This window comes from Dermacentor variabilis, chromosome 11, assembly GCF_050947875.1.
Source record: "Dermacentor variabilis isolate Ectoservices chromosome 11, ASM5094787v1, whole genome shotgun sequence".
Lineage (NCBI taxonomy): Eukaryota > Metazoa > Arthropoda > Arachnida > Ixodida > Ixodidae > Dermacentor > Dermacentor variabilis.
The window spans coordinates 21,707,368-21,732,240 of NC_134578.1; the positions used below are offsets into that span (position 1 = coordinate 21,707,368).

At 43.7% G+C, this 24,873-nt stretch overlaps 1 protein-coding gene across 7 annotated transcripts in view; it reads right to left on the minus strand.

Annotated features, from left to right (window-relative positions):
- LOC142563919 (uncharacterized) overlaps positions 1 to 24,873 on the minus strand; it is a 253,141-nt gene that overhangs the window by 158,741 nt on the left and 69,527 nt on the right. For 6 of the 7 annotated variants that reach the window (XM_075674643.1, XM_075674642.1, XM_075674641.1 and 3 more), the window contains exons 7-16: positions 23,096 to 23,264; positions 18,758 to 18,892; positions 18,386 to 18,445; positions 15,587 to 15,651; positions 12,293 to 12,548; positions 7,334 to 7,429; positions 4,351 to 4,397; positions 3,816 to 3,868; positions 3,118 to 3,191; positions 1,183 to 1,295 (exon numbers count right to left, since the gene is read on the minus strand). In XM_075674643.1, coding sequence (XP_075530758.1) covers positions 1,183 to 1,295; positions 3,118 to 3,191; positions 3,816 to 3,868; positions 4,351 to 4,397; positions 7,334 to 7,429; positions 12,293 to 12,548; positions 15,587 to 15,651; positions 18,386 to 18,445; positions 18,758 to 18,892; positions 23,096 to 23,264 — 1,068 coding nt within the window. The remainder of the gene's footprint in view (positions 1 to 1,182; positions 1,296 to 3,117; positions 3,192 to 3,815; positions 3,869 to 4,350; positions 4,398 to 7,333; positions 7,430 to 12,292; positions 12,549 to 15,586; positions 15,652 to 18,385; positions 18,446 to 18,757; positions 18,893 to 23,095; positions 23,265 to 24,873) is intronic. The other variant, XM_075674639.1, reaches the window with a different exon arrangement.

The following is a 24,873-nucleotide window of genomic DNA, read 5'->3' on the forward strand; positions in this document are numbered from 1 at the left end:
AAAAACACACTGCTGATTCATCTCAGACTATCTGCCAGATTAGAACACTCCCCCGAATCAAAAGCACATCCACTTTCTGTGTGTCCATAGTAGAAAACTATTCCAGAAGTTACATTAAGGTTCCTAAACAAATTAGAAACCTAACACATACCAGATTTTTAGCAAGAAAATTGGGCAAGGGTCTAATATGTGTTGCACAATAGTGGCCGGTTTCCTAGAGTCGAGTTTGCTATACGATTTTAGGTCAGCTTTGCTGCAATACATGAGTGTTATGCGGCAAAGCATACAAACGCCTCAAAAGCTATGTTATTTTTTGGTGTCCAATCACACCATGCATGCAATTTACCACCCAAATTTTATGAAAAATAAAAATGAAGACACCGCTTTATAATTGGCTAAATATTGTGATCAGACATTGTGAGCTGTAGTTATCGCTTGAAAACATTCTAAGGGCAGGCTGAAAGTGGGCATTTTCAACAGGAGATGACGTGTTCAGCACATTCACTGTCACCTAAGCTTCACCGAGACAGACGTTGCTACTAAGGCGTCGCTGTTGGGATCACTATAGGGGTCACTATAGGAGTCACTATAGGGGTCAGGTGCATGCATGCTGACTGGTCAAGTTCAAATTATCCGGCAAAGGCCAATTTTAGGATAAACATAACTAAAGTTTGGACCTATAGTAATGCATGAGCACCGGTCGAGACCTTCGGTCGGGATCGAATTAACCGAAAAATCAAGTTAAATGGAGCCGAATGAACGGCAGTCGACTGTATATGCTCATAATGAATATCGGATACAACGAAGAAAATTTTATGTCGGACGTGAGCTTTACAAGAAGGTTCGCATGTACATATTCCATTGCTATCATTCATGTGAACAGGGTTTAACGACAGTACAATAAGGCAATGTGGGGGGCACAACTTTGGCGTGTCAGCGTCGGCAGAATTTACGCACAGGCCGATGCGCTTTTGCACATGCGTTCACTTCCACATGGGCGAAGTAAGTGCGACGAGTGCACCTCAATACCAATAAGTGGCTCAGTCACAGCTGCTGCACCTAACTGTCAAACAGCTAACTGCCTTGTACACTACTATAAACAGGTTGGGCACCTACTGCCCGTCAGACGAAGACTTCAGGTGAAGACTCTGCGATGGAAAGGCGAGAAAAGCCATCACTCACGCTTGGAGATCGCAGCGAATCGTCCTCAGCACAACCAGAGTGAGTCCGAGGAAACTGCATAGCTCAGCCTGACGTCGCTCCAGCGCCAAGTGCTCCTCCTTGTGCACCGCAATCTTCGAGGAGAGAGAAAAAAGAACGAATGACAAGTGCACAGATTATTCAATGTAGCGCTAATGCTGAAAAATAAGACAAAGCAGTAAAGACGTGTGTAAAACATATACAGTGAAGTACTGACAATTCGAAATCTCTTAATTCAAACTGACAGATAATTGACAGATAATTGACGATAATTGATGGGTAATTGACGGATAATTGACGGACAATTGAATTTACGGATAATAACTGCTCTGTTGGTACCAGCAAAGTCCTATGTATTTCAATAGAAAACAAGCTCCCCCGAATTCAAACTCCAAAAACAATGCAACGATTATTTCAAACAAGATCTCTCATTCCTGAGCACCGCCTTTCATACAAACCCGAGATAACGGGTGAGGTTTGATGCTTCGCTAGCTATCGCGATGTCATGTACAACAAAAATGAATAGGAAAGACTCATGGGGAGGTAAGGCTGAACCGGAGCAAGCAGAGCAGTGCACAACCTCCTTTCCCATCCAGCTTAAAAGGAGCAGGAAGGAGACGCCGGCCTGCGCTCAATCGTGTTACCGCACGCTCACATAGACTTAACTATAGTTTTCATACCATTGTCATGCCCATCATCAGAAACATCATTCCACTGTCTTCAGGCCATATGTCATCATCTATTTCCAATTCCAGAAATTTGTCGTTGTCACTACATTGCCCGAACGTTAATTGCATTACCGTCGACAGTCATCGAAGGATGGATTCTGCCGCAATTGTTTCTTGCTAAGAAATCTGGTACAAGTTCAGATTTTGCTTTCTTTAGTAGCATTAATGTCATTTTCATGTTAGTTTTCTACTTTGGACAAATACAAAGTGGGCGCAGATTTGGCTCGGGGGCATGTTAGACCAGCGCAAATACTTCCAAATGAATTCACACAGGCTTTTGTCGTTTTTTTTTTTCTGCATCCTGCTTAATTTGACCCGCCGGATAATTTGAACAATATCGTCGGTCCTGCCAGGGTTGAATTACCAGAGTTCGACTGTATATGCAGTAAAACGATGACAATGACTAATGAGGTGTGCTATGAATATAAACGATATGCTAGACAGGCATGATATACTAAAATTTGTGAGTTCTATAAAAAAAAACACTGCCATATTGGCACGTGCTGAACAAAAATGCTCTTGTCGCAGCAGCAGCCTCTTCAACAAGACGCAGAGAGGGGACGGTTCTGGAATAATTTTGACCACCTCGGGTTCTTCAATGCACATCTCCATTGTAATGCAAATGTAATTGCAATTCCAACCCCATGGCAATGGAGTGGCTAAGGCTGGGAGTCAAACCCATGACCTTGTGCTCGGCAGTGGAATGCTGTAACCACACAGGCGAGTGGATGTGCAAAATTGACCGCACCATTCGAAGCCGCTCAGCAAAGCGAAAGCGACGCTTTAACGAACATGCGACACTGCAGAATAGTCTAATCTTACACTGTCAAACTTTGTTATACTGAACTCACATCTGACACAAAAAAAACTTTGATACATCTGGTCTTCTTTATAAACATATATATCTGTTACACTAACACCATTTTATGTAGTTCGCATTAGTTTGTTGTAATTAGGTTCGACTGTGGTAACGAAAGTCTACCTGAATTGACCTTCGTTATATCTGATATTTGCAATAAGCATACACATTAATAATTCCCCCAAAAATCACTGATTTCAGACTTTTTTTTTTGTTAATCCAATAATTTGCTATATTTGGGGTTTGTTGTGTCGAGGATCAGCTGTATATAGCATGCAAATCCAACAACCAGCTAAGGATTCTTCATAACCTCAGCAGATCTCTCCTCACCTTTGCTTCCAGTTCCCTAATGATTTCCTCTTTCCTCTCCAGCTCTTGCTCAAGCCTTGCCCGCAAGGTTTCCTCTGAAAAATTTAGAGAGTGAAAATAAATGTTAGTCTCCTGTTCGTCTTCAATTCAAGAGAGCAGCATTGACAAACAGAAGCCTACAGCAAAACAAGCTTGCAAACAAACAAGCAAAACAAACAGCAAAACAGCAACAATTTGTTGGCTCGGACCTGCCTTTTGAAGCTCTAGCCCAGCCCACTGTCACTACAGGTTGCTAGAGGACCGTAGATAACATGACATAACACGAGGAGGGAGGAAGTTATTCACAGGAAAGAAACACACTTAAATACAGTAAGGTAGCTAAAATCACATTTTTATCAAGCGTTTATGATCGGGCGACGAGATAAAAAGAAGAGCATAGAAAATAAAAAGGGGAATTTTTGACCAGGCAACAATCACACAGTAGTGCACCCTATCACCAAGCCAAACTAACAAACCTTCTTAAAGAATAAAAAAGTAATGAAGAAAAATAGATAACTCTTATAAACAGTTTTGATATCCGTATGATATACTGGTTACTTTGTACGACAGCAGTTCCGGCAGTTAAAGTTTTTATCCCTGTGATAGTGCTCCTTTGATAACCTGCACCAATGAGTTTGACAGTATACAAAACAAAAGCACAGAAAGAAAATGGAACACACCTCCAAAGCTGGCGAAGTTCTCCTGGACCAAGGCCGATATCCTCGGTGGAAGGCTGCACAAAAAATAAAAAATAAGAAACTGAAGCTTTACATGTCAAAACCACTATCTGATAAGGAGGCGTGCTGCGACAAGACACTCAGGATCGATTTTAACCACATGGGGTTCTTTAAATGCACTTAAATCCAAGTGCATAAGCTTTCTTTCTTTTATTCCCCCTCTCCCCCTATTTCGCTCTTATTAAAATGTGCCTGCTGCAGCTAGGATGGAAGTAGCAACCTTGAGCTCGGTAGTGCGATGCCGCGCCTGCTAAGCTACCACCTTCCCACTCGGTAGTTTCTACATACAAGTGCAATGCGCCCCGCAAGTAATTAGATTTAATTACTGCACTTTTGTTAATTCGTCGCTTGTGCATGTCGATTTCTTCCGATTTCTGCATATCCAGGACTTCCATTTCCATCCCAAATATTCGTTTTTTAAGGAACAGCAATAGACCATGTCCTTGCATGTGTACCGATTTTTTTGGCAAGTGCTCACCTGCTGTGTCCCGACTGGTTCAGAAGGACAGAGTTGAAGACACCAGCCTGCGTGAGTAAACCGGGGCAAAGGAGGAGGAGGGAAACTGAGCAAGGCAGGTTAGGGAAAAACATTTCACTCAGACATAGCTGTGATTATTCAGTTCACACACGAGTGTCATAAGGGGAAGTTTCACTTCAGGAGCTCCTGTCTAAATACATCGAGATGGAGATGTCGTTTTAATCAGTAACCACTGCACCGATTGTGAGGAGGTTTGTTGCAGCCGAAATAAACAATTATAAATCTATTAAATGTAGGCCGTGTATCTTTAATTTATAGCATTAATTTTTCAAAATAAAGATTTCCGTCTATTCCAAAATACGTACTCTAGAACCAAGTTTTCCACTCGGTAATATTGACAGCTTGCGTTCCAGCATAAAATGATCTGAATAACAGCACTTCACAAAAAAAAAAATTATGAATTCAGATATTCAACTGTACGGAAGATCCGTCCAAAAACAAGTTTTTTTCATGCTTGCTTTCCGTTTCTTTCTTTCTGTTTTAAGATTTGGCAACTTCTGAGTATTGCATCAAGGCTTTATGCAAATCGCACAACTATGCCATTCAAAATTATTTAACATTATAACTATTCTCTTCCAACTTTGCTTCGAATGAAAAAGAAAAAAAATTACTCATGCATACCTAAACACAATATTATCGCCAACCTACACACAAACGTTTTCTACCAACATCTTGTGACAACAATTATGATCATGTTGGCTCGGATAGCAGCCCATTGGTAACACTGCAACGCATTTCTGGCTTCAAAGCCAATTGCGACACTGGCAATTTTAAGGCCAAATGAAAGAACTGCTTGTGTTGGAATCGGGTAAATATGGTAATCATTTATCCTCAACACGATAATCCCTCTTTCTTCAAAATCTGCTGAAGGCAGGTCGAAACTCGTTTTGAATGGCAGAAAATGCGTATTTGATGTGTTCACTATCGTCTAAGCATTGCCAAGACAGACGCTGCAGCCAGTGGTGTCATGATCGGGGGTTGGGGTCGGGCAAGTGTGTGTTGGCAAGTCAAGCTCGATTCGTCCAGCAAGGGCCAATTTCAAGATCAAAATACTGATTGTTCTGGTCCACAGCAACACATGGGCGCTAGCTGGGATTCTCGGTTGTGATATAACTGAACATCAAATTAACTGGAAGTGAATTAACATTAGTCTACCACATGATGTCTAACGCACTTATAACGACACCAGTTTTAACAATACATCAAATATAACAATGAGCAGCCGATGCAACATCAACTTTTGTATGTGTCCTATGGTTAAATAAGCCGCTTACTACAATGCTACCGCTTTGCGTTGGTGGTTATATTGATTAAACCTGGCAACATTGTGTGTGTCAAAAGTAATTTGTGCACGCTCATTCTGAAACCCTAAAGTAAGAAAAAAAAAAGATGCACACACGAGTAAATATGGTACTTCTTCATCTAGTTAAAATGCTTGAATGTTTGTCCCCTCTGCATTTTTTTGTGCAAACCAGTTATAACAATTATCAGTTATACTAATGATTTTCTGCACACTCGGATATTGCTACGCAGTGGACTCTCTTTAAACTGAACCTCAAGGGAGCAGGGAAATTGGTTTTGTTTATCAAGAGTTGTATTGACCGAGAGACAAAGCTTAACACAATTGTACGAGTACAAAATCAACCAACCATGAGGACGGCATTCGATTTAAGCGATTTCCGTTTATCAAGATTCCATTGCGAGTAGGGTTCAACTATAGTAACTGCCTGCTAAGCCAACACACAGCAAACAACACAACAGGATAGCACACACTGCCGACAGTCAGCTGCATTTCACAGTGATTCACATGATTTCACATGATTCGTCTTTAATAAGAACACCCAACTGATACATGGTCTTTGACAAGCCTCGCCGACGAAAAATTTACCCTGGTTAGGGGACCAAACACAGGACCACTACCTTTCCCGTGTACTCACCACTATCTTAGCTAGCCAGGAAGCCAGCAGATGAAAGGCCGAATTACAGTATTTTTGCATGTATAACCCGCACCAAAATTTCAAAGTGTGGCTTGCGCGCTGCCGTGACGCCACACCTCAAGGCAGAGTTTTCCACTATTTAAAGTATCGTTATCTCCTAGGAAACTCCACCTTCTCAACCCTGCATGTTGAAGAAGCTCACTTCTCCCCTGTTTCCCGGTTGCCCATTCTTTTCCACCTTACGGGGCGCCATTTTACATTTAGTGGTTAGCGAATAGCGCACGCAGCCCCAGCAAGCTCATCATCCCTCGTTCCGGCGGCACTCCCTCAGTCTGCACGAACCACTTCACAATATTGCGGTGAGCCAAATCACCGTTGGGATTTTCGGCTTGGTCCAACTTGCTTCATCGTCATTGATGATGCGCACGCTTCTCCGTCCGCACCGCTATCTGCTGTTGTGCGAGTGCTAGCTGCGAAGTGATCCGATTCACGTCACATATCACACGACTGATTCATCCGCAATAACGTCCGACGTGTGAATCCAGCTTTGTCAGCATCACCGAAGAATGGGGGGACGGAGCCGCTGGCCGAAGATACACCTAGCAAGTCGTGCATCAGCAAGTGGAGACTGTATTTTGCAAAGATTTGAGCAGTGTTGCAAGCAGTTACCTCTACGGATTACACGCGGGGATATTTTTCTTTCTTTCTGGGCTGTTGTCTGCTGTAATTGGGGGTGCGGATTACGTGTGCAAAAACAACGGTAATGGCAAGGCCCAAGTAACAGAAGCTTGAAAGGAAATAACTTCACAGTGTCACGTTAAAGCAAATAAGTAATGTAGATAGAGTATTTGTTTACTGATGCATCTACGGCCCTTAGTTATAAAAGACTGAAATCATGCAAGTTTTGCAAAACGTGGTCAATAATTTGAAGCCAAGGAGAACAAGGCCACATGCCCCGGCTGCTACTGCTGAGGGAAACCACTCACGTCGGAGTGCCGGCGCTGGATCATGGAGCAGTCCCAAGAGGGTAACCTCGGAATTCCGCAGAACGGCATCCGCGGCCTCTTGGACAGGCTCTGTTGCTGCCGCAACAGCAAGATTTTAAAAAAAAGCAAAAACATGCATCAATTATTCCTGTCCATTAAAAAATCACTCAACACATTTTTTTTTAAACCTCTCATACTTGAAAACGTTGCAGTATATCGCTTCAACTTGCAAAGCAGCGACCTATTAGGAAATTAAATTGTGCGTTTTAAATGCACAGAATGTACGTAGAACGTCATGAGGGATGATATAGGAGAGTGCTTTATATTAATTCTGACCAATATGGGGTTAACGTGCACCCAAAACCCGGTACAAGAACACTTTTGTATTTTGACCCCACTAGAGCCAAACCCCTGACCTTGTGCTTTGCAGCAGAATGCCTTAGACACAACAAGCAGATAATGAAAGTGTCATAATTAGGCCGTTACATGCGCAGCAAGACTTGCACTGTTGTCAGCAGTGTCAGACACATAAGAACAGTCTCGCAGCGGCAGCCAAAATGCTCGGCAAGCCAAAGGTAATAGAACTTCTATTATTAGGCCTTTGGATACCGAATGACCTTAGCTGGAGAAAACACGATGAAACGGTGCAAACGGCAAACCCTAAACTATATTTCCTTTGAAGAACGCTACAGCTTTCAATCTTTCTGTGCAATTCGAAGCCTACAAATTCATTATCCTACTCTCATGTTGGACTATGGATCAATAACCTCAGACTAGCAAACTGAAATGAACATTTGGTAAACTTGAAGGAGTACAAAAAATATGCCTTCCACTTTAAAACAGTTTTGGAGGCACATCAATAATGCAGCTACTGTCTTTCGACAAATCTAAACTGCAAGCATTTAACTGAAAGAATTTGTATGTTTAGACAAGAACTTCTCCTCCGTCAACTAATACAAGAAAATAGAATAGGTACCACAAGAACAATCGCACTCGCATTGAAATATGCCACCCAACCTCGCCAATGACTCCGTTTCATGAAGCAAATAATTCTTTTGAATTTTCTTTCCTAAACAGTCACCTTGAGGTGATTTTCGAGCATGCTATCGCATTATTTGTTGCTTTTGGTGTATTTTTCCAGGTGCAATTCGTGCTTGTTTGCTTTCTGATACTTGTGGTACAGGAGACTTCTGTTTATCTGACCCAGGTTCATTCTACTTCTCGGCTCATTCAATGCTCGTCGAAGGTCCCAGCTGGCGCTTATGCATTTCGATGGGCCTTAACTTTTGTTATTTCGATCGTAAAATTAGCCTTTGCCAAATAATTCGAACTTGCCAACTCAGTATGTGTGCGTGTGACCACTATGTTGACTGTAATAGCGACCCCTTTAGCGGCAGCATGTATAAGCAGAGTTTAGAAAACTGCGAATGTGTTGAATATACGTCATATCTCATAGAAAACACCTATTTTTGGTTTGCCCTAGGGAGGTTTTTAAGCAGTAACAGCAGCTCACAATGACTATGGTTCTTACCAAATTCTAATGCGCTGTTTTTCTCTCAAGGACAATTTGGCTGAAAATTGCTTGCGCAGTGCAAACAAACTTGAAACCCTAACTGCATTTACGACGTTTGTATGCTTTACCGCACAATGCAGCCTTATTGCGGCGAAGCAGACTTCAGGTAATCAGTCACCTTTGGATCCCTGCTCATTTTTCTTGTTAAAAAATCAGGTTTGCATTACATTTCAGCTTTGTGTAGGAGCTTTATTGCCGTTTCTACATTAGTTTTCTACTTTGGACACATAGAAAGCAGGCCCGCATTTGAATTAGGGGCATTTTAGGATTGGTCAAATACTGCCAAATGTATCAGCGGTGTGTTTTTGCATTTTTTCTGCATCTTTTGTCATTCAAACTGCCGGATAATTCGATCAACTTCGTAGGTCACGTCAGGGTCGAATTATAGGAAGCTGACTGTGTTTAAAAAATATTTGTCAATCTGTATTTCCACCCTGCTGAAATTCCCTACGAGGATCGCAGTATAAATAAATACATTCCACGGTGTGCACGATGACTACAGCTTTATGAGGCAGTGACGCCCTTGGTGCTTGCATTTAAACAATGTTCTTAGCACTCGGACTTCACGAAGGCCAAATTTCAGTCTGAACAGATTTCTGCTGTAGCTGTATTAACTAGTGCACTAATAAACAGCTATGTGTAACACCTGTATGCTTTCCTGTACACAGTGGAAATCTGATAAATTATCAGATAAAGTGAAGGAAACCTAAAATGTTTCTTACCAATATTAGTTTGTGAAGAATAATGCTTACGACGTATAACAGATACAGTGAATGTATTGTCACGTAGTAGCGATGGTGAAGAAAGTAGCCAAACTAGCTTTTTATTGGGCACACCTGTGCCCTCAAAAGCAGGCTACAGAAGTGTAACCTGCTTGTGTATGCTCGTGTATACGTGCGAGTATTTTCCCTTCGTTATAACAAGGTTCGACTGCATATGTGCGTACACTTGCAGGTTCCACGCCTAAGGCAACCTTGCAATTTTCCACACCAGGCAATAAACAGCACTTCATTCTCCTTAAGGTCACACTATTGGCGGCGAGGAGTTACGGAGTCGCCATCTATCGGAAGCGCCTCGCTGGCGTAGTATGAGGGATCACGCGGCGCGCTCCTCATAAGTTTTGCTGTCAGCGCTCACTGAAAACACCACGCGCGAGCTCTCCCGGACACTTCTGTAAGTACTTTCGAAACTAGAGAAGTTTTTTACTGTCTAAATAATAATTTTGGGCAAACTGAAAGCACACAATCGTTTTCAGACGCTATCTCTTTACCGAATACGTACAGTGAACGCCGCTGCGCGCGGTCGCCGCGATGGAGTCTCCCGAACCGGCTTCTTGCGTGAAAGGTAGGTATACGCTGAGAGCAAACTATGTGAAATATGTTCTTATAATGTTTGTATAACTAAATGGAGCGTAATAGATCGAAGCCTCAATGCACGATCGCGCAGATTCGCAGCGACCGACTGCGCGTCTGCATGCTTGTCCGCGCACTGTTTCGCTTTCGCCGCGTGCGCATTTGCGCTCAGTGCCATGAGCTTCAGGCCGCAGAATATGAGCATTGGACAGTATACAAGCAACCATTGTTGCGTGGGCGCTATCAGAGCTGTTCAAAAATAATTTTATTGTAGTGACTTCGACGCCTACGGGGACTGTGATGTGCCGTCGCGACGATTCAATCTTTTTTTTTTCTTCTAAATTCTTGCACGTTTCAATATTATTGCTCGAGTTGCATCGCAATGTATGTTTATCGGTGTTCTCAGCGTGTGATTTCCCGCTGCTTCTTTTTTGTAATCCAGTGCATTCATTCATAACACAAACATGACCATATGCCGTGCTTTTTTAAATGTGCTTCTTACCGCTGCCTTTCCACTCCACTGAACTTGCCAGTATCTATAGCATCGACAAGTTCATAGACCAAACCGTCATGTCATTAGTCGGGCAGCGGACTCGAACCAGCGTCTCAGTGCGCGTTTTCAGAACATCGCAGACCGGGCGCCGTAGCAGAAATCTTCCTCGCGTCTGTGCATGCTGCATAACCGAGTTGTAGCCGATGACTGTTTGCTGGTTTTATGTTTCGCGAGCCAAGCTTCACGCAGCTTCTTCTCCTGCGGTTACGTGTGAATAAGGCTGACACCGGCCTCCGTTACGTGCGTCCGGCCCTGCGCCACCGAGCAGTAGCCTACCATGTTGCGCGCCTTCAAAGGCAGCCACTACCTATTGTAGTGCTTTAAAGCGTTGTAAAGCAGACACTCGAAGCGGGAAAATTTCGCCACTAAATGAGGACCGCAGCGTACGAGGGAATTTAAACTCGTTTTCAGCTCGCTTCGGCGCTCCCGAAGCAGCCGACGCGGCCGCTATGTCCACGTGATCCCTCCTAGCACGTCACGCCGACGGTGGCGCCAGCTTTTCCAGTGGTGGAGCTCGAGGCCAATAACTATAATGTGCACGGTCCACAATTCCACGTCGAGCCACGAACTGCAGTCTTGACTATGCCCCTCAGATTCAGACACAGTAGACTTCCGTTAGTCGGAGTCGTTCGATTTTTCAGCTAGTTCGATCCAAACTCAACGCCCCGGCTGGCACCCATGCATTTCTACGAGCATAACTTTCATTATTTTGATCCTAAAATTGGGCTTTATCAGATAATTCGAGCTTTACCCACCAGCACGCATGCGCCTAACGCCAATGGTGACCCGCTTAATGGCAGCGCCTGTCCCAGTGGAGCTTAGGGATAGTAAATGCGTTGAACAAAAAGTAATCTCCCGTAGAAAACACTTATCTTTGGCCTGCTGTAGAAAAATCTTCAAGCAATAACAGTAGCTAACGTCTAATTAGGGTATTTATGCAATTTTACTATGTGCCTTTTTTTTTTTTACAAGAAAATTGGGCCCTGAATTGCCTGCGCATCAAACTAAAACCACCTTCACAATGTTCATATTCTTTCCCGCTTAACAAGGGTATAATGTGGCAATGCTGACTTAAAAAAACAAAAGACATGCCATGAAGCTGACTTTAAAAACCATGCGGCGAAACTGACTTTAGGAATCTAAAAAATCCAGCAGCCACTGCGCAACACGTATTAGAACCTTGCCCATTTTTCTTGCTATAAAATCACATGCGGGATAGACTTCTACTTTGTTTAGAAGCTTTGTAGTAATTTCTATGTTAGTTTTCTGCAAGTGGGTGGACGCCTCATTTGAGGGTGTGTTGGTATCGGGCAAATGCTGCCAAATGGATCAGCGGTGTGTTTTGGAGTCTTTCTCTCTTCAATGAATTTTGCTTAATTCGGCCCGCTGGACAACTTGATCATTTTTGTCAGTCCCAATGGGGCCGAATTACCAGGAGTCACATCTACGTTGAAGCAGACATCGAGACGACGCCAGCTCACCGGCGTGCTCGCACAAGGGAGGTCAAGTGTGCTGAGGAAGAGCTCGTCGCTGATGGGCTGCTGCGAGGATGACGACGACAGGTCCAACAAAAGGGCGTTGGCCGGCGAGATGGAACGGACGCCCTCGTCGCTGTCCAGGTTGGCCTCACCAGCGACAGCCATGGTTGCGGGGCTGGTGTCGTGCAACTCCGTGCCAGTGATCGTGCTGCCGTCGCCGACAACCAGAGCGCTCCGCTCGAAGAGCACTTCCCTCAGCCTGTGTTGGACAAGGTTTGGGAGTTGGACTTTTCTTTCGGCAATGACTTTCCTAAACCCAACGACACTGGCCGATTTCTGGGATTTCCCGACCCGAAAACCAGAGAGAGACACTTTAATGGCAGAGAACTCAGCCTGAAAGAATATACTTGAACCTCAACATAAAGAAGACGCATTAGGAGCAAAATTTTATTTGTTATATCTAAACTAGACTACGAAAGAAATTGCAGTTTTGCCCCATAATGCAAAGCAGCGATGCGATAGCTAGCGCAATATTATTCAGAGGAAGTCTTGTGCAATTTCGTACGGTATTGGTTAGTGTAAACATTTGCCAATGTGGACGGAGCAATCTATTTTCAAGAACCGCACATGAGCGTCAGTCTTTCTTTTTGTCATTTCTGTAACAGTATAGCGCAGCAAACAGAATGATGTCACACGAACTAGCCCCAGTCGAAGCCTTATTGTAGAAGAAGAAGGAGAAAACTTCATTCATTGTGGAGGTAGCATTCTTTGGCAGACTGACTGGAGAGGCACGACTATTTCTTCCTCCTCTTCTTTTGTCCTGCTTTTTAGACTTAACCCCTGGCTTCCTTTCACTCCGTTCACCTCAAAGCTGGTGTATAGGTGGGCTGCAGAGTGCCATATCAGCCAATTATGACAGCTGCTGCCATGACTATGCACTACGCATGCAATATTTTTCTCTGCTGTACCATCGGCAAATTGGCTGCGAGGTAGCTGGCACTCTGTGGGACCGGAGTTCAAATCTACTTGAGACATTGCAAATTTTCTTTCTATATGTTTATGGCAAAGCACTCTGGGATCCTTGTGGCCGATACTGGTGGACCTCTGCGCATCCGATTCGATAATTTCCAATTTTGTGGTCAACGGAACATTCTGCCAGTCCGAAATAGCCATCACACAAAACACAGAGGTAGCATGTGACAAAACAACACAATGAAAAAAGCGGAGCAAATCTCCCCAAGCCATAAATGTGCAGGAAAAGGAGCTGACGGGAAACACTCATTGACTGTGGGAACAAGGGCTGCAGGGCAGACCAGGATAATTTCTTGCAGGGGGGTGCCCAGACCTGTGCCCAGGCACAACTGGGCTAAACCACTTTTTTTTTAGGGAGTTTCGACAGTTCACCCGGTTGCCGTGCTGGAAAACCAAGTTCTGGGGCATTTTTTCACAGTTGGAAGTTTAATGTATCAGCAGTGGCAGCTATTTTTGTTCAATGTAACCATACTTTTTGCTATGCCTTCTCATTGTAACATGACGGTGTTCAAAAATTGTTCCACATAAGGGATAATCCTACATAAACAAGCTCGATATTGTCAGGTTTTACTCTATGGCAAGGACAGTAACTGACAAGTAGATGCGTTTGAAGGCACACATAAGCAAACACGTAACCCTGCCGAGGATGTGACGTAAGCACCGTGGAAGCACGTTATAGGCATGCCATCTGCAGAAACCACTTGTGCGTCACAAGCAAGAAACAATGGGATGCACCTTCGCAAGCACAATGACCCACAATAAACCACTCTGCTCGTTCCAACCAATGTGTTCTCGTACTCACGTTTTGCCTCAGCACTAGAATCCAAGTGACAACGAGAGAGCAGAAGAGCGAACAAGCTAACATGCACGTGTACTCAAGACAACCAGAGACTCAGCTCTCGAGCTAACCAATCGCAAAGCTATCACAAGAGAAACCCAACCTATTTTTCCCAAACAAGCTGACGCAAACATCTCACGCAACTCGTGCCTTGGCTGTAGACACAGCAGTCAAAAGCAATAGTAGAGTGTAAACTAGACTAAGTGATTGATTGATCAAACGTCGCAGAGCAACATGGGGACTAAATGGTTTGCGAGTGCTCTCAGACAGCTGGCGACATTTATCGGGTTACTTAGGAACTATTTAGTCTGTTTCATTTTTCAGTTTTCTTTACCACCACACACAAATTTTTTTAAGTGCCTCCGTAGAAGGAGCGGGGTAGGCATGATGAGCGTTTGCAGTTTCCAAGATGGAATTGACATCGCGAGCCGCTGCTCATGCGCGAAAATGTCACACTGCTACTCAATTCAAATGCAGCTGCGCAAGAGTTTTTGGACATTGGAACCAGCACTGACGCGGAAGACTAGCTTCGGTTCGTCAGATTTCAGAACATTGTTTTGCTTTGTTTGCCAAAGTGTTTCGCAGCTGCTGTGCGCTGATATAGAAAAGGTGCCAGTTCTTATCTTCGTAGTGTTAACATCCTTCAATCAGAATCATTTGCCAGCGGCCGTGCAGGGAGTAAAGTTTTGCGTGTAAAGATGGTCGGAAGTCAACCTCAGCACATTGCTAGCGCTAGTCACTAGGGTTAACATTCTTCTTTTCTTATCGCAAGAATTGTTTTACATACAAAGATTACATTTGTTGAAATATTGCACAGGTCCTCTGCGCCAAAAATTTAAACTCTGCAACCTATTTAAGGGTTTTCTATGCTACGTAACAATGATGTTTTTACAACTTTCTTTGTCTCTAGAAAACTTTTGTTTAGATTTTTTTTTTTCAGATTCTTTTTAATAAGCAAGTTTGGGACTAATACCACTAGTAAGAGAATTTGTTCCTTTTCAATTTGATACTATACAATTTAGCCTCACACATGTTCTGTGGTAGGAAAAGAAATATTTACTAGGCTACTCAAGAACTGCCGTTTTTCCCACGGGCAGGAAAGTGTCAAACGTTCGGTACATAAATTCTCACAGACAGCACCATCGGGATGCGGCCTTAGCGGCCAGTGTTCAAATCCATGACCTCTTACGAATAGAAAATAAAATGTTTTTTTGCGACTGTGGAGGAACAGCAAACAAGAGTGTGCTGGACACGCGCACTTTATTAGCAGCTATAAAACCAAGAGGCCCTCCTCTAGGCCTAACATGCACATACAATTGAGGCACTGATGCAAGTTATGGCATGCTCAAATGCATATTGTCGCAGATTTTCAGAACAGCGCAGTCGTGGGTGAAAGGAACATTAACGAATGTAGCAAGCCCGCTCACCGGAGATTTTCCACGCGCTTTAGCCGCAATTCATCCTCCGTGTCTTTCTGCCTCTGTTCCAGTGTCTGAAAGGAATGGATTAAAAGACAAGGGCACCTTTTTAACCGTATGACAATGTGCCAATCCAGTATAAGTAGTGGTGAAAGGCTAAACGGGCATTTTGAAGGCCTTAAAGTGAAACCTATAATTGATTGACTCGACAGCGAAGCACGTTCTTCTATGAGGGCAATTTCAGTGGACATCGAGTCAATCTTATATCAAGTCGACAAAGTTGCATGGACAATTTGTCTCGTGCAGCACCCTTCAAATGGAACAAAGTGTGGCGCGACTGCCTCGCTAATTGGGAGATCGTGAGAGGCAGCGCGTGGGTGAGGCACGGGCATGGTTCACAGCAGCTAGCACAGATACACTTCCACTCATGCAGCGCTTCGTTTCCATAGATGGTATCGGTCGACGCGCTCACCGCGTGCCATCGGTGAACAAATAACGGCATGCTAATCTGGCGCCACCTCGTAGGGGTTGTCACCACAGAGCCCATCTCGCGCGGCACTACACTTTTCTTCTCACGCTTTCACCATACCCTCCCCCCACTTTCCTCCTCGCATTCTCTTTGCTGTCACCGTCTTTCATCCCCCACTGCACTATGCGTTCGCCCTTTCGTCCTTCGCTGTACTCGTTCACTCAATTCCGTCAAGAGACAACGCCGACACAAAACACAAGACCGGATGCCTAAGAGCCCCCTGCGCTCTAAAACATTAAATCAGTTTAACTGATAGAATATTCTTTCACAACTCTATATTCGTTCATTTTGCGATAATAGCTTGTGTATTGAGAAAGAAAATGAAGGTAAAACTACGATTCCTTTAATTTTGTGCCAATACTCAAGCAATGGCAAGTCATTGTGGCCTCACAGTTATGAAAAAATTTTTTTCTTCTTATTTTGAATGTCGGGGCTCAGTATAGATGTTTCAATTCCTGAAGTTCAGTCCTTGGACCATTCAGAATACAGTGTATTACATATCTGCAAATAAAGTACTAGCCAGGGCTACTCAGAAGCCGTCAAAATTCATAAACAGCACACCTGGCTGGTGCAGTAACTTCAATGTGATGCTGTCACCAGGTTTTGTTTTTGCTCGCTTTCAAAGCCTCTTCTACCAGCAAGAATGACTTTTTTGGTATTTTGGAAGTATATCTTATAATTTCATCTCAAATAATTTTTCTGCTTGGTGTCCGTGTGAATGAAAAATTTCTTCAATCAGGATTCATTAAATCAAAGTTTGACTATCGCAATTGTAGCACAATTTTGAACACGAGAGACATTTAGGATAGGTATTACTGCAAAAGAAGATATCTTGCACCACATTTCACAAATGCAACACCTTCAGTTACATAAGTGCCAAATACAGAATGCAATACAGTCGACTTCTATTAATTTGATCTGGATGGGACCAACGAAATTGATAGAATCATCTGGTGGGTTGAATTAAACATTATACAGAAAAAATGCATAAACACACATAAGATACTAAATTCATAACGTAAACTTGCACGATTCTACCACGCCCCCAAATCAAAAGACATGCCCCCTTTCTGAGTACAAGCTAGAAAACCAATGTAGAAATTACATTAAAGCTCCTAAAGAAAATATAAATCTATTGTGCACCTAATCTTTCGGCAAGAAAAATGGGCAATGGTCTAATATGTATTGCACAATAGCAGCTGGTATCCTAAAATCAGCTTTGCCGCAATACATTTATGCTATAGTATAAAGCACACAAATGGCGTGGAGATTGTTATGGTTTCGTACCCAATAGACCTTTTTCCCTAATATGCAAGTGCGCTTCACTGCATTGCACATTTGTCCAACTAATGGCTGCAGCAGTCATTGTTAAAGAAACGACGAAGTACTCACTACACATGCTGGTGTTTGTCTTTTGCGCATGGTTTCATCACAAGAACCAATGCCTACATTTCCCACGTCATAATGTTGGTAAACAGTGTCTGTGCTCGCTGTTCGCAACAAATGACTTCCCTGCCATTACTTGGGCAATGTAGCTCGCAGGAAAGCTAGCTTTACAGTTATGAAAGGGTCTACTGCACCCCGAAGGCAATTTTCGGCCCAATTTTTCCTGAAAAGAAAAAAAAAAAGAAAAACTGCGCGCATTAGAATTGGCTAAATATTGTAATCAGACATTGTGAGCTATGGTTATTGCTTGAAGATGTTCCTAGGGCAAGCCAAAAATAGGCGTTTTCGACGGGAGAGGACGTGGGCTCAATGCATTCGCTGACCCCTAAGCTCATGTTGAGACAGGCACTGTCACTAAAGGGCCCACCATTGAGGTCGCCATAGGGGTCAGGAACGTGGTTCTGACTGATCAAGTTTGGTTTATCTAGCAAAGATAAATTACATGATTGGAGTAACGAAAGCATGGGCCTATAGGAATGCATAGGTGCCGGTCGGTACCATTTTAATCAAAAATCCAATTTAACTGGAGTCGAATTAAAGGAGGTTGACTGTATCAAATATGGAAATCAGTTGTGTCGAAGCCCGCACAGTCGAGGAAAGTTTGTGAAAGAGAAAAATTGTCATCCATTTAAATTTTAGCACGAAACCAGACAGGAAGCCCATATGGGTTTCTCAGAAAGAAAGCTTGACAGTTGAACAATTCGCTCTGGTCTGGGATTCGAATCCGGGACCCAACTCTTTATCAGGGCAGTCGCTCGACCATCTGAGCTAACCCGGAGATGAGCAGATCACAGAGCAAGCGCAAATGATTTACAAGTGCAACCGAGCCGTACCTCCAGTGTCTTGGACAAATCCTGGACCGCAGCTGTGCTCTCATTAAGTCTGCTGGACTCCTGCGCAACAAAATCACACAATATATCGTCACAAATACATTGATGACGAGCTACAAAGTCAAATACAACAGAACAGTACCTTAAAAATAGAAAAAAAAATATGTGATTTTGCTTTCCCAAACCATGATCTGATTATGAGGCACATCATAGTGCGCGATTCCAGATTAAGGTTCAGCTGTGACGGGTGATAAGAATCCCTTCATCATCAGTCTACAAAAACGCATGTGCACGTCTTCAATTGTCCCTATTTCTTGCGCTGAAAGTTTTCGATGCTTTCCCTCAGTGCAACCCCTGCAGATGAGCCCATTGTACCTGAGACAGCTGCTCCTTGAGGCTGAGGTTGCGCTTCTCGAGCTCGCGCAGCCGTAGCCGGTTTTTAGCCACTGCCTCGGAAGCCTTCTTCTCGCGGACCTGGGACTTTGTCAGCCTTTCCTGCAGGCTGTCCACCTGGAAGGAACAATAACGAGGCAACTCTCAGCACCTTGTCAGTAGAGGTCTGAAAATGCTCAAATATCACCGAATCGAACAGCGAACGTTCCAGTAATTCAATTCGCAAATCGGATATCTACTATTCGATTATTAGAATATCCGATTATTTGGAGTTGAGACCTGCACTGTGCTACATATGTTGTAACAGAACTGCTTGTTGGCCTAGTTGGTGCTAGCTAAAAAACATGTTTTTTAGCCGCAAGTTAGAACACACACAAAAAGAAGACACACAGAAGGAAGCTTATTATATAAAAAAGAAAGGTTCAAGTTGCATTAGCGATATATCTATCTTGCTCTACAAATCAGACACGAGATTGACCGCTGGATAACGTAGGTTCGTGAACAACCTGCACATGCCTGTATGTGTATATGTATATGCCTGGGTCACTGCCCAAACTAAATCAGCCGCCCTTGTTGTCTTCCATTTGTCTTCTTTTTTGTGTGTGTTTTAACTTGCGGCAATAAACATATCCTTTAACTGTGCTACGTGTCGCATGGGCCGCAAAGCCCCTCGTGCTCGATGCTGGCCAAACGAGCATTTCACCTAGTTTTCGGTGCAAATGGGAAGCCAATACCACGAACAGACTGCTATAAGTATCTAGGCGTTCACTTGACATTGTCATTATTATGGCTTACTCGCATTGAAACAATATGCGCAAACACCTCGTGCTCACTTGGTTTTTTGCGTCGCAATCTGAAATCTGCATCGCCCGCTATTAAAAAACTTGCATATCAGACATACGTTCGGCCGAAACTGGAGTACGCATCATCTACCTGGCACCCCTCGCAAGCGTATCTCACCTACGAATTAGAAGCCATTCAGAATCGTGCTGCATGCTTTATCATGTCAAACTACTCAAGTAAAACTAGCATACCTGTACTAAAACGCACACTCGATCTTCCCAGTCTCCAATCACGTCGTATCATCTCGCGTCTCTGCACTCTTCACTCTTTCTACTATCACCCAATAGCCAGACACCCTCGACTACAACCCCCGCCTAGAATCTCTCCCCGCCTCAACCACAGCTGTCCAATCGCGCACATTCAGTGCCGTAAGTCTTTGATGAAGGGTTCTTTTTTTCCAAATGCAATAGCGCTATGGAACATTCTTCCCAACTGTATTGTCTCTTCCGCCAACCACACGACTTTCCATGAGAAACTAACAATCCACTGCTCCTAGAATGGTTTGTTAAAAATGCATTTGCTACTTGACCCCTTTTAAGTAATTAATTGATAGTGATTCATTCTCATGCATAGTATGTATTTAGTAGTATTTATGTAGTATGCATTTTGTTGTATTTTATAGTTTTTTTACAGTGATTTTGATTATAGTACCGCTTGCTCGGTTCCATCCTGAGCGTTGTTTCCTTTTCTATTCTTCGTCCATCTTTTCTTCCTCTTTTCTCTCCTTTGCGTGATGAAGAGTTCCTCACACTTTGTTTGCCCTCGCCTTATGTAATGCCTTCAGGCCTTTAAGGCTTCAATAAATGAAATGAAATGAAAGCGCGTCACGGATGGGCTGCCCCAACTGACACATCGGCAGAAGTCGCAGCAAGCCCTCGCTAGTGTTGGCTCAATGTGGGGATCACATACACAGCTAGCAGAACGGCCCAGCGTCAACTGGGGCTACCTCCGCCGGTACAAGGTTCGTCCAGGTCGGCAGGACCAATCGAAAGATAACGCAACACGAACAGAGGGAACAGCAACAAGAGCAAGTGTGAGCGTCGCACAAGCTTGCCTTGATCCTCCCGACTTCAGAATCTTCAGGAAGATTCAGAAACTTCAGGAAGATCGCAAATCACGATGAACCTGACAATGAAAAGGCACTTGTGCTTCACTGTCAGTGGGCGCCGGCTACACGCATTGCAGTGATCGAGTCGCATGACATGTGCTCCTTGTGTCTGCCGCACAAATTGATCATACGACAACCCACTTGTGGTAAAGTTGAGATAGCTATTCTGTATTTCGGAGATATGGAAAGCAAAGCTTTCTATGCAATAAATAAGATTGCCACAAGATACAAGTCCACTATTAAACTGAGAACCTCATTGGTGTTCAGTACAACAGGATGTCACTAATTCATTCGCTACAGAAGGAAAAAAAAGCACTTGATCTTATTGAACAGAAAATATATTCATAAAGAAATATTTATTTTTCGGACCTTCATATACAAGCTCTGTTAGAAAAGTATCCGACCTTTGGCCAAAGAAAAAAAAACTGGCATAACTGGAGCGTTGGAAACCTAATCACCCTCAAAGTAGTCTCCCTGGCACTCCACACCCTTCTCCCAGACGTGCTGCCATTGTTGGAAGCAATCCGAGAAAGCCTCTTTCGGAATGGAGTTTAGCTCAGCTGTCGTTGAAGCCATAATGCCCTCTCTTGTCTGAAATTGCGCTCCTTTCAATGACCTCTTGATTTTGGGAAACAGCCAGAAGTCGCACGGGGCCATATCAGGAGAGTAAGGAGCCCGTTGAACTCCAGGAGTCCGGTTTTTTGCCAAAAAAAAAAAAGGTCTGAATCAAGTGCGAGGAATGTGCAGCAGCATTGTCGTGATGGATGCGCCAATTTCCAGTTCACAACTCCGGTCCCGGCCTACGCCCATGCATTTCTGTGAGCCCCAACTTCTGTTACCTTGTTCCTAAAATTAGCCTTTTTACCCCAAAGATAATGTCGGCTCGCATGTTATGGACAGTGTGTGGCCATTTGATCGGCGTGGCCACTGTTTCGTGTACTACCTTGTTCGCGGAGCACGCATTGACATTAGACCATGTGACGTGTTTCGCCGGAATATACAGTGATTTAAGGTAGGTGGGATAAGGAGATGCGAGACTCTCGCGCGTCCCCTGATATGTTGTTTTCCCGCATAGCTCCCATCTCCTGTAATCCGGCTTTGCCGCATGGCCGGTCTGCTTGCAAGGTAGTACGAAAGATGGCACAAGCGTTGCTCTGCTAACGCCACCTAACAGCAGGGTTAGTCAGGCCCGACAGGGAATAAGCTCTCTCGCTTTTGGCTACGGGCCAGCAAGTGGCACGGACATTCCGCGTGTGCGCCAATCCATGTTTCTGCAAGGCCGTCTCGCGAGGTCTCATTCAAACGCGCCACCGTTCGCGTGACCGTACGCACAAATGACCAGGCGTTGGTGTCTAGCATGGGGCGAACATATTTGCTCGATAGCCGGTTGCAGCGAGTCGGACTTCCTCGATTTGTCGCGCACCCCTCGGCATGTTTTGTGGATAGCATTTCGGCTAGCAAGCGTTAGTGTATAAAAGGCACAATAAACGCCCGTACACTACTGTGTTGTCGTTCCTTTGTCCGAAGAGCACGGGTGAGACCCCCACAAATTCGGACTTGACCGGTCAGCATGCACGCACGTGACCCCTACGGTCACCCCAATAGCAACCCCCTTAGTGGTAGCACCTGTCTCAGCAGAGCTTGGAGGACAGTGTATACATTGAACATAGGTCATTTTTCAAGTCGTCGCCTATTTTCGGCCCACCCAAGGAAGATTGTCAAGCAATAACCGTAGTTCACAATCTTTGATTACGGTATTTACCCTATTCTAGTGCATGCCTTTTTAAAAAGAAAATTGGGCAGAAAACTGCCTTTATGGTGCACGCGGACACGAAACTAAAACCATATTAGTAACGCTTATATGCTTTGCTGCATAACATAATTGCATTGCGGCAAAACTCACTTAAAAAAAGAAAACCCTGTGGCGAAGCTGACTTTAGAAAACCGGCATCAATAGTGGAATAATATTGCTTGGTAAAATATTGGGTGCGCGTTAGGTTTCTAGATTGTTTAGGAGCTTTAATGTCATTTTTAGATTAGTTTACTACCTTGTACACATAAAAAGTGGGCATGCATTTGATTCGGCAACGCGTTATACTGGGTAAAGAGTGCCAAATGAATCAGCAGTGTGTTTTGGAATTTTTCCTGCATTCTGTTCAATTCAAACTTCCGGATAATTCAATCTATTTGTTGGTCTTATCCGGGTCGAGTTAACGGAAGTTGTCCGTAATATATTTGTTCGTAATAAATATATTTTTTTGGATACGGATATACTGTTCAAAAACTTGCTGGAACAAGAAAACTTCGTAAATTTGTGCACAATTTGACGAAAGAACCTGGGAGTTAAAGGGTTAATGACTGACTCCCACCTCAGTAATCCTGCTCTCCAGCTGGCTCTGGAGCGCCGCCCGGGCTGCCCGGGCCTGGACAAGCTGCTGCTCGGCCTGCTCTCGGGCGGCACTGGTGGCAGCGAGGGCAGCCTTGGTCTCCTCCAGTTCCACACTGGCACTCCTCAGGGCCTCCACTTCTTGGCACAGGCTGCGGGCGATCGGGTGGGGACAACAAGTTTGTGACATCCATCGTTCCCAGTCATTTTCATTATTAGAGATGTATGAATATCCAAAATCCCAAATATTAATAGTGAATAGTCATTGCTACAGTAGAACTTTGACACAACTGAACCTCGATGTGAAAACAGATGTAACAAATTATTGTATATATTGAAGTAAATGTAAAATCTTTCTCGCAAATATTACCACACGACACATAGATTTTCATAATATTGAATTCTGTAGAACCTCGTTGAAACGATCCCATTTCGTCCCATTTCTTAGTGCCAACGTTTGCAATCAAGAAAAAACAAAAATGGCACAATATAGTTATGCTTCTTTTTTTACTCATTAATACGTTCCAGGAAAACATGGCTGTCCACTGTCCATAGAGATGCTACAGCAACAGTTTTGTTGTTGTTGGCCACAACCATTCCAAAGCCTACAAATCATAAAGCCAAGGGAAGTGTGGCAGTAGATATTTTTTTTTCTCTGAAGTGCAGAAAGTGATCAAAGGAATGGAATGGGGCATCTGCTTAAGAATCTTTTTCCTGCGTGCAGGCCGCTTGGTAAATTTCGAAGAACCCGCTGGGCAGCATTCGACAGGTGGTAAGCATGATCATCGTCTGCTAGTCTTGGCACACGAAATATCGCTGCGCCAAGTTCGAGGTGCGATCATTACGCGGGAAAGAAAAAAAAATCTCATTTTCATGACAAAATTCAGGGGTGCGATCATTAAGCAAGTGCAATCATTATGCAAATAAATACAGCACGCTCGAGGCAAGTACCTTTGTCGTATACGTCTCCCGCTGAGACAAAAGGACCCCACAGGCACCATCATAACTTTTTTTCGCATGCATTGCAATTATTCCACCTTCCCTTCTTTCGACACCCTTAAAGCTTTTTTTTTTTTTTTTTGTAAACAGAACTTATTTTTCAAAAACTTGACAAGCCATCCGTAGAATTGTAGAACAACCTCAAATTTGTAAACTTAACAGAAAAGTCTAGCAACTTGGCAGATATGAATAATAAATTAACAAGTTACTTTTTTACCGAGGACTCCGAGAAACCTTTATATTTTATTTTGCTTGGAAAGAAAAGTACTGACGGCAGACACGTACAGTGTACAAACTATGCACACCTGTTCATGGACCCCTCCAATGTACCAACGGCACATAGGAAAGACGTCACCGCAGATACGCACGAAAACATGCCCCGCGCCATTGCTGCACGTGATCACATCATACAGTAACAGAAGGAAAAAAGAAGCAACCTTCGAGCAATTACAAGAAACACTCGATCAGCGAGGACAAACGCTAGCTTAGCACTTCACTTCTCAGGCACAAGTCTGCCCAGAGTAAGATAATTATTTTTGAAGCAAATTACTTGAACTGTTCCTTACAATATTCATATCTGACTCAATTTTCTAATTAAATCAATTAAATTCTGGGGTCTTAGAGGCCAAAAGCATGATCTGATTACGAGGTACGCCACAGTGGAGGGACTGAGGTCTAATTTTGACCACCTGGGCTTGTTTGATGTGCAGCTAAGTCTAAGTACACAAACGTCTCTGCCTTTCTGCCCCGTCAAGGCACGGC